At 43.6% G+C, this 10483-nt stretch overlaps 1 protein-coding gene across 3 annotated transcripts in view; it reads left to right on the top strand.

Moving 5' to 3' along the window:
• The first annotated feature begins 2457 nt into the window (after window positions 1-2457).
• The window catches only part of CAPN3 (calpain 3), a 49125-nt gene continuing 41099 nt past the window's right edge, over window positions 2458-10483 (top strand). For all 3 annotated transcript variants that reach the window (XM_029952965.1, XM_029952964.1, XM_029952966.1), the window contains exon 1: window positions 2458-2766. In XM_029952965.1, the coding sequence (XP_029808825.1) occupies window positions 2458-2766 (309 nt within the window). The remainder of the gene's footprint in view (window positions 2767-10483) is intronic.

The raw sequence follows: 10483 nt of genomic DNA on the forward strand, positions 1-10483 counted from the left end.
AGATTGGATTTCTCCAATCCAATGATGGCATAAGGCAGCTGAATAAACCACATATTTGGACCTGCTAATCTGAGAGGCAGTTTCATCCACAACGATTGACAGAGCAAAGTGAATAGCACCTCCACTCTGTGTTTGATATTCCCATCCTGCTCTGACAATAGGCTCATCACATTCTTATCTTAGTCACTAAGTTACTTGGTTAGACAGCCAAGGAAAGAGAAGTCAGTAGGTGTGTGGCCCAGAGACAGCTCCAATCCCAGGGGCAAGTCAGCCAAGAAATTTGATTACATTAGCTAAGCAATAAGAAGCGTAAGAAATTTCTCCTCACAGAGGGAAATGTCATTCAACAGATATACAACACATATTTATAAAGAGCTTTCCATGTGCTTAACCCTGAGAGTGGAATGGGGGCCCAAAGTTTACGGTCTTGTGAGCAAATCGAAAGCTCAATAAGAAACAATAAAATGTGAGTGGGTGCTGCGAATTTCAGGGTAAAGAGCAGTGGGCTGGGACTCAAGCATTCAATGGTAGAGAAAGGAAATCCCCCCACTTTGCTTTCCATGCCACTGGTGAGTTTGAGACTAGAAGTCAATGTTTCTTAGAGGCTTTTTTAGTGCAGGCAGATAGGCATGCCTCTGATTGGAGATGCTGTGACCATGTGATGCTGGGCACACTGCACCTCTCCCAGTGCTGGACGTATGGAAGCTATTCAGTAAATAAATGCTCATAGACTGAATGGTGACTGACTGTAATTCAACCTAATCTAACCCAAAGCAACATTAAATTGGGATCACCTCTAACAACATTTATTGAGTGCTTAAAACAATCCTGACACTGTCTTAAATGTTTTACATAAAACTGTTTAATTTTTATGATAACTCAGTAACAGAATGACTATCCACATACCCACTCTATAGGTGAGAAAACTGAGACACAAGAAGAAAGGAAGAGGTAAATCACCTAAAAGTTTCATAGGCACAGCCAGCCAGCAACAAGCCCAGACTTTGAAGCTCAGCAGTCAGCCTTCAGGCTGCCCTCCCCTTTCCAGCCTCTCCAAGGTAGTAAAGGTCCTTGGGCATTTTCTTAGGGGAGAGGAGGATTGGCTGATGGTCCCTACAAGCAGCAGCTTCAGGTCCCTCAAAGCTGCAACCCCAGGGACCGTGAGCTTGGTTGTACTCCTTATTTCAGCTGTCACTTCCCACCTTCTCCCACAGACTCTAGTCTTGGGCTGATGAGACTGGTCATGTGGGAACAGGCATGGTGACAATCTGGCACAACCCTCCACTGAGCCACATGTGGAATGTAGCCATCTCTTTATGGCCTGGGTAGCAGCGACCATGGATGGGTACAAGGCAAGGTGGAGGCCAAGCAGGCACTTCCCTCCGCAGAGCCACTTGTGCTCTCATCCAGGAGCCCTGATACCAACTCTTTCTGGAATGACATCCCCCAAGACTTGACGGGCAACCTGATTCAGTATCCAGTTCCATCTCCATCTTGACTCAGATGCCTAATGCATGCCTGCATAGTCCACACTCAGGTGTACTTTTTGTAGCAAATTTGGTCCAGTGTTTATTTTGGGGGGTGGGGAGAGATGAGAGGTGTCTAGGTCAAGTGGACAAGAAGAGACAGGGATTTTTCTCAACTGGGGACTCTGTTGAGTGGCAATTTCCACCCACACAGTTCCACTGAACGCTAACACCATAACATTCTAGAAGAGATGCCAAACCCAACCGAATAATGTTGATATCCTAGAGTTTTAGAAACTAAAAATTATGTTCTCAAAAATATCTAGAATATTCTCTTAGAATTCAGTGTCTCACATTCAGCCTGGCTACCTTTTCTTTGATGTTGTTCTCCATTCATTCAGTGGCTGATAGTTTGATGATCTACATAGGAGACGATTCAATAACACATCAACAGTTCTTTGCTAATTTTCAGTGTTCAACTTCCTCAAATATTCCCCTGTCATGTTCCGACAACACCAGCCATTTAATGACAGCACAGTAGCATCCCTATCCAGGTCCTTCTCTGTCCACGACATAGTCTGGCTGCACATAGCCTCTCTTGCTCTCATACTCATAATCTTTCTTCATGCCTATTTTTAGTTTTCCTGGCTCAAGCTTCTTTAGGCCACTGAAACACAGCCCTCTCTCTCTCCCCCTCTCTCCCTCTGGAATGCATGCTGCCGGGAGGAGCCCCCAGGTAAACACTCGTGCAGAAGTCCTTCAGTGCTCCTTCCTCAGGAAAACCTATTTCTTCAGAATCACAGCTCAGCTTTTAAGATGGACATAAGCTGGATGACCTTCTGAATGGGCTTTGAGCTCTGAATTCGGATGTGGACATTTTTCTCTCAGATGACAATATCACTCCAACTTCTTCTTTGCCGCTGCTTCCTTTCCTTAAAGGTAGCTGTATTTTGTTTTCTTTAAAAAACTTTTCCTTCCAAACTTGCCTGCCATGCCAACTGTCATTAGCACATCTGTCGCCCCACGGACAGGGGCTGAGCCCAGGTCCCCGGGACCAATTCCCCAGTCGGACCAAGGCAAGACCACCGAAGCTGGGGGCACAAACCCAAGTGGCATCTATTCAGCCATCATCAGCCGCAATTTTCCCATTATTGGAGTGAAAGAGAAGACATTTGAGCAGCTTCACAAGAAGTGTCTAGAAAAGAAGGTTCTTTATCTGGATCCCGAGTTCCCACCAGATGAGACCTCTCTCTTTTACAGCCAGAAGTTCCCCATCCAGTTCATTTGGAAGAGACCTCCGGTAAGTAGCTTGCTGGATGCCCGATGGGCTTTTCCCCTCTTAGAAGTCCTCCCACTCAGCACCTCCCTGCAGCTCCGCGGGGGCACATGGGCGCTGGGGGAAGGGTCCTGGCAGAGGTTCCCCAGGGCTCTGCCCTCAGTGGAGGCCCAGCCCATTCTCACTCTCTTGCTCTCTTTTCCTGAAAAATATCTCACTTTCTATAAAAGTAATTGGAACCCAATGTAATTCATCCTATAAGAGTAAATATCCCTTTCCTGGAACAAAACAAAACAAAAAAAGGATAAGAGTCCTTCAATTTCTAGGGCTAATATCACAACGAATGACATCTTTAGTCTGCCAGCAGCCAGGACTTTCTGCCACAGAGAAGACCCCAAAAGAGGAGAGGAGCTGGCAAAGGCCACTTTTTTATGCGTAGGGTGTTAGGCTTAGAAGGAGAAAGCCTAGCAGTTGATTTCGTCCACACACTCTCCTCACATATGAGAAAATAAAGGCGCAGAGAGGGAAGTACATCCACAGCATGCGTGGCAGCCTGGAATAAAACCCTTTCTCTTGAGGTAACTCATCCAGCCTCTGGGTTTCATTTACCGTGATCCACCAGAAAGAAAAGCATATCCCCCACTTCCCTTTTCTGATTAGACCACCCGTATGACTCCTGTCTTTAATTCAAGAAATATTTATTGGGCATTGCTAGAGCAGGAATGTTGGCAAGCAACTGGGGAAACAGCTGTGGGTAAGAAAGACAAAAAGTCCTCTCTCCTGGAGCCTCGAATCCTGAAGGGAAAGCTTATCAGGAGGCAGTGTTCTGGGTACCCTGGGCTCAAAAGGTGAGAACTAACCTTCCCTGAGGCCCCAAGCTATTTATTAAATGAATCAAGTGACGCTGGGGTCCTGTTTTATTCATTAGCCACATTTTTCTTTCTCACTTGGAATGAAACATCCAACAACTCTGTTCTCAGCCCCTGGGATCCCCAAGGGCTCCTTTCCTCTCCTGGTAGCTCTTCAGTAAGGCCTGGGACTATCCTGAGTTCCTGCAGTTTAGAAGAAAGGACTGGAAAGAACTTCATTCTCCAGCCCAGTAACCGCCCTGCTGCCAGAGCACTAGGATATGTCCCATCCCTGCTGAGCAGGGACCCCATTCTCCCCTTCCCCCATGCCTTCAGGATAACTCCAAACTCCTGAGCTGAGGTAACGGCCCTTCTCAGGCTGGCACTCTTTCCCCCGGATCCTGACACATTCAGCTGTTCTCTTGTTCCAGCTCTCCTCAGACCTCAAGGTCTTTGCTCATGCTCTCTGTCTGGAATGCCCTTGGTTTTTTGTTCTTGTTTGTTTGTTTGTTAATATAAGTTATTGTCAAATTGGCTAACATACAGTGTGTACAGTATGCTCTTAGTTTTGGGGTAGATTCCCGTGGTTCATTGCTTACATACAACATCCAGTGCTCATCCCATCAAGTGCCCTCCTCAATGCCCATACCCATTTTCTCCTCTCCCCCACCTCCCCCAACATCCCTCAGTTTGTTCTCAGTTTGTGTTTAAGAGTCTTTTATGGTTTCCCCCCTCCTCTGTTTTTAACCATTTTCCCCCTCCCTTCCCCCAATTTCTTCTGTTAAGTTTTTCAAGTTCCATATATGCATGAAAAGTCGAATGCTCTTGTTTTTTATCCAATTTGCTCCTCCTCACCCTCTCTCCAGTGCTCAAGTGTCATTTCCTTCAAGCTTGCATATGTGTGTTCCCTATCTGATGAGAACAGGACCCATTCCTATTCAGCGCTGGACCCCTGTAGCCAGAGGAGGGCCAGGCCCACAGAGGGCACTCAGCTGCTGGTGGTTAATGAAAACTCACATCTGAGGGCATTGACCACCAGAAGATCAGGACAGCCCAGCATTCCAAGGCTGGGGGTTCCTAAGAGCCTTTTCTAATACTCCTGCAGAGAAAAAGCAAAAACAAAAACAAAACAAAAATTTAAAAAAACCTTACAAATACTGCTTTTAGTAAAATTATTTGTGGCTTTTAGTCTTAAGAGCTATACTTGCATTTTGATAAAAACACAATAAGGGTCTTTTATACTCTAGGCACTACTTCAATCCTAAAACTTAAACTACCATTGTCAGTGTGACACTGGGGACACCAGAAGATCCGTTTCCAACTATGCTCCTACCACCAGCACCCCCTCAGATACAGTGAAGTGATTAAAGTCTAGAAGGGCAATCACACAAGTTGACTGAAACTGAAAGAGAGAAATGATTCCAGAAGTTTCTGAAGTGTAAAGCACATCTTGAAAACACACGTTCTCCATCCATTCCATAGATGTAGTGACCTTTGCCAGGTTTGAGCAGTCTGAAATGAGACTATGTCCTATGAAAGACCCTTTCTGCTTTTACTATCTGAGGCACCAAATCAGTAAAAGCCAATCTGAATTCTTCTTCATAACTAAGTATTACTTGTTACAGTTAGAAGGTGGTGGTGGTAGTGATAAGGGGAAACTTATCCAGGCCAGCTATAATTCTAGTTAAGATGATGCTGCACTTTCAGCCTCACCCTCTTAAAAGAAGAGACATCCAGGCCACGTCTCCAGGCACACCCATAATCTCTTCTCACTCACCCACCTGGGCTACCTCACTGCCTTTCCTCTTCTTTTGGGGAGCTTCATGCATTGTGTCTTCAGGACAAACTATCTGATTCTTCTTGCCCTTCCTTCTATGATCTATTTCTAGAACCAGAAAGCAAACAAACCAACCATACAACACTTCCCAATTGCTAAGCCAGATTTTTCTGATGACAAACCCCTGGGCAAAAGAGAACGGATTTCTAACATGGGTCTCCGGGAAATAGATTACTCTTGCCCAATTTCATCAGGGAAATGCGAATCAAAACCAATGAGATATGACTTTGTCAGAAGGGCTAGAATCTAAAAGACAATACATAACAAATGGTGGTGAGGTTGTGGAGAAAAAAGAACCTTTGTGTATTCTTGGTGGGAATGCAAATTGGTGCAGCCACTATGAAAAAGAGGTTCCTCAAAAAATTAAAAACAGAAACACCATATGATCCAGTAATTCTATTACTGGGTATTTATCCAAAGAAAACAAAAACACTACTTTGAAAAGACAAATGCACCCCTATGCTTATTGCAGTGTTATTTACAACAGCCAAGATATGGAAGCAGCTCGAGTGTCCATCAATAGATAAATGGGTAAGGAAGATATGGTGTATATATGTATACAATGGACTATCAGTCGGACATAAAAAAGAACGAAATCTTGCCATTTGCAACAACATGGATGGACCTAGAGAGCATAATGCTAAGTGACATAAGTGAGACAGAGAAAAACAAATACTGAATGATTTCCCTCAAATGTGGAATCTAAGAGACAAAACAAATGAACAAAGAGACACATAAATGAAAAGGCTCTTAAATATAGACAACAAACTGGTGGCGACCTTAGGGGAAGTGAGTTGGGGAATGGGCGAAATAAAGGGGATTAAAGGGTAAAAGCTTCCAGTTATACATAAATAAGTCATGGAGATAAAAAGTACAATGTAGGGCATATAGTCAATAAGATTGTAATAACGCTGTTTGATGACAGAAGGTGATTACACTTAACAGGGTCAACACTGAGGAATGTATAGAATTGTTGAATCAATATGCTGTACACCGGAAACTAATATAACGCTGTATGTTAATTGTACTTCAATACAAAGAAAAAGCCCAAAATAATAATAAGCAAATCATTACATTTTTCAAGTTAAGCCATTAACCACCATAAAACTATCTTTGATTTTTTTTTTTTTTTTTTTTTTTACAGATATTTAGCCAAGCGTTCTTAACAAAATGTGAATCCTTAACATGGCAGACTCTGGCTTTTCTCTTCATGAGGAAAACTCATAAGGAAAAATTGGGAAGATTCTTATAATTACAGAAAGAATTTCTCTCTAGGAGGGTCATGATTGTTCTTTGGGTGGGGAGGGAGGGAGAAATGCTAGTTTATTTACAAGAGGAAGGGAGCTAGAACAGAAACCGAAGTGGATGGAGGGAAGCACAGGGCAGGCCACACACCCCAGTGTCATCCCTCTGCTTGAGCTGACGCTCAAAGACGTCTTTACCCATGAACTTGTGAAATGCCTGAGGCAAGTAAAAAGTCACTATTTGGTAAAGGGGGAAGTTAGTGTCTTGAGTTACACAGGCAGGAAGTCAGAGTGCGGAAAGCACAGGAGTGGGGAAAGAGAGAGGCATCCAGAAGCGAACTGCCAGGAACCCCCTGAACTCTGGTGAAGGAGGAGTCTCTGCCTTTGCGGAGGCTATGAAGTGGGGGCTCAAGATCTCTAAGGAACTGTGAGGTCCCACCCAACACCTAGGGAGTGCTCTGCTTACCAGAAGCTGACACATGGAGAAGTCACTGGGGACAACAGAATGGAGGTTCCTCAAAAAGTTAAAAATAGACCTACTCTATGATCCAACAATCACACTACTGGGTATTTACCCCAAGAAAACAAAAACACTAATTCAAAGGAATATCTGCCCCCTGTGTTTACTGTAGCGTTATTTACAATAGCCAAATTATGGAAGCAGCCCAAGTGTCCATCAATAGATGAATGGATAAAGAAGTGGTAAATATGTACAATGGAATATTATTCAGTCATATAAAGGATGAAACCTTGCCATTTGCCACAACATGGATGGAACTAGAGTGTATTATGCTAAGCAAAATAAGTCAGAGAAAGACAAACACCATATGATTTCATGCATATGTGGAATTTAAGAAACAAAACAAAGGGGTAAAGGGGGGAAAAGAGAGACCAATTAAGAAACAGATTCATACTGATAGAGAACAAACTGATGGTTACCAGCAGGGAGGTGGCGGCGGGGGGGAGAAAGAAGTGATGGGGATTAAGGAGTGAACTTGCCATGATGAGCATCGAGTGGTGTATGGAATTGCTGAGTCACTATATTATATACCTGAAACTAATATAACACTGTATGTTAACTGGAATTAAAATAAAAACTTGAGAAGCCCAAACAAGGGGCCCCTGGGTGGCTCAGTTGGTTGGGTGTCTGACTCTTGTTTTCTGCTCAGGTCATGATCCCCGTGTCGTGGAATCAAGTCCTGAATGGGGCTCCATGCTAAGGGTGGAACTTGCTTAAAATTCTCTCCCTCTGCCCCTCACCCATTCACTCTCTAGCTCGAAAAAAAAAAAAAAAGAGGGGCGCCTGGGTGGCTCAGTCGGTTAAGCCTCTGACTTCAGCTCAGGTCAGATCTCACGTTCGTGGGTTCGAGCCCCGCGTCAGGCTCTGTGCTAACAGCTCAGAGCCTGGAGCTTGTTTCTGGTTCTCTGTCTCCTTCTCTCTCTGCCCCTCCTCCTCTCATGCTCTGTCTCTCTCTGTATCAAAAATAAATAAAACATTAAAAAAAATCTTTTAAGAAAAAAAAAAGAGAAACAAACTGACACTTGCTTTACCATTTCATCCAAAATTCAAGTCTAAATAATCACCATCAGAACTTTTACAAGTTTATTATATTCCCCCAGAAAACTGGGAACATGGCATTAAAGCTGCTATCAAAAACTCATTATAAATTTTAGGACAGTTTGGGATCTTTGGAAACTTTTTCCTTCAGCCATTCTATACCAAGGTTTCTTTCCTGATGTTAAGATTTTGAAGGGAAAACAGATGCTCCCAGCTCCTTGAATAACCCTTTCGTTAGTACCTTTTACAGTGTGAAAGTTCATCCTCATTTCTAGCCAGAACTCTTCTGACCAATTTCTGCCCCTTATCTCTGGTCTGATCCAGAAGACAGTGAAACTGAGTCAGCAAGTTTCCTGTATGTAGTAATTCTCCCTATTCATCAATAATCTCATCCTTCCTTTAGTTGTTTCAGACCAAATAGTTATAAACCTCCCCTAAACTTACCTCGTACGTACGGCTTTTCCAACGCTGGGGATGTCAGTGCTATGACCTGTATACAGTCGATTCTTATTACTCACGGGTTCCATATTTGTGAATTCCTCTACTCGTAACATTTCCCTGTAATCCCCAAATCAGTCTCCAAGGTGCTTCTGTGGTCATCTGCAGACATGTGTTGGGCAGTGAAAATTTCGAGTCTCCCTCCACGCATGTTCCCTGATGAAATCAAGGGACAGTCGGCTTCTCAGTTTAGCTCTCACACTGTAAACAGGCGTCCTTTTCGTGGTCTACACAGTGCCACGTGTTTCACATTTTTGCACTTATTCTTGGTGATTTCTCTGTTTAAAATGTAAAGTGCTTTCTCGTGCTCCTAATGCAAGAAGACGAGAGTGTGCCTCAGGGAGAAAATAGATGTGTTAGAGAAGCTTCATTCACTTCTGAGTTATGGTGCTGTTGGTCATGAGTTCGTTAATGACTCAATAAAATATATTAAATAAGGTGTCTTTAAACAGAAACACACTTAAGAGTGTGTATTGATCGGTTGATTAAAATGTGAGGGTCAAAGGAATCTAATCCTGTATTTCCTCCAGGAGCAATGGTTCAATATTCACTAACTTGGCATTCACAGCAACTTCATAGAACGTAACTACCATGAATAATGAGAATCAACCATAATTCCTATGTTCTCTGCATTCTTAAATATCACAGCTTAAAACACTTGATCTTAGCCAAAAGGCCAAGAAGTGATATCACAGCTTAAAACAATACCCTAGTAAAAGTATGATTAGGAGGAAACATTGCAACATGTTTTGTTTTTTTGATGTCTATTTAGTTTTGAGAAAGAGACAGAATTCGAGCAGGGGAGGGGCAGAGAGGGAAGGAGACACAGAATGCAAAGCAGCTCCAGGCTCTGAGCTATCAGCACAGAGCCTGACATGGGGCTCAAAACCACAAACTGCAAGACCCCACCTGAGACAAAGTTGGACACATAATCAACTGAGCCACACAGGCTCCCCACACTGTGACAAGTTTTAATCCATTACAGTCGTGGCTTTTTTGATGCTCCATTTTGTTCCATTGATGCTCCAAATTGTTCCATCTTCGGGCAGTGAGAATCCCCTATAAATTGGCTGTATCATTTGACATGACTCCGTTAATCTTAAATAGCTTTCTGGCCACAACAAAATGTCCTAGACTCATCTTGTACATTTCTTGCCCCAGATGTAGAACAAATTCTTTTTTCAAGTAGCCTGGCTCCTTTTAGTCTGAAATGAAATTAAAGGAAAGGGTGAAATGTGGAGGAGAGCTGATCTCTGACTCCTGAGGACCCAGTGCTTGGCCACCGCATCAGTACTCAGAAGATGGAAGCTTTCTGACAATGTATGGTGACACCAGAGGTCTCTTGCTATAGTGGCCCCTTCTGTGTGCCCCATCGCCTGCATAACTAACACTCTTTGTATGTACGTTCCCAGCCAGGGGGGGTCACTACTCAACTCTGAAAAGAAGAAACGCTAGGTTGGCATAAAGTAAAATTACTCCTTGCGGTGTGGAATGAGAGGGAAGAAACAGAACTACAGGAAAACCCAGGCTGTGTGCAGTAGGTGCTCTGTTCTAGGGCTGAGGGCTCAGTCACTGGCTATGCAGCTTCTCCTCTCAGGGATATTACTTATCTTTCTTGTGAACCCGGCTCAGCAGGAGGTCTGCTTGTAATGTGATTTAGATGCGTCATCTTCTGCCAGACAGTTTCAAGAGAAGTGGGATCACTGGGGTAGACACAAAGAGGAAGACCTGAGGGCATCATGCAGAGTAGTTAAGG

The sequence above is a fragment of the Suricata suricatta genome, chromosome 9 (assembly GCF_006229205.1).
Source record: "Suricata suricatta isolate VVHF042 chromosome 9, meerkat_22Aug2017_6uvM2_HiC, whole genome shotgun sequence".
NCBI lineage: Eukaryota > Metazoa > Chordata > Mammalia > Carnivora > Herpestidae > Suricata > Suricata suricatta.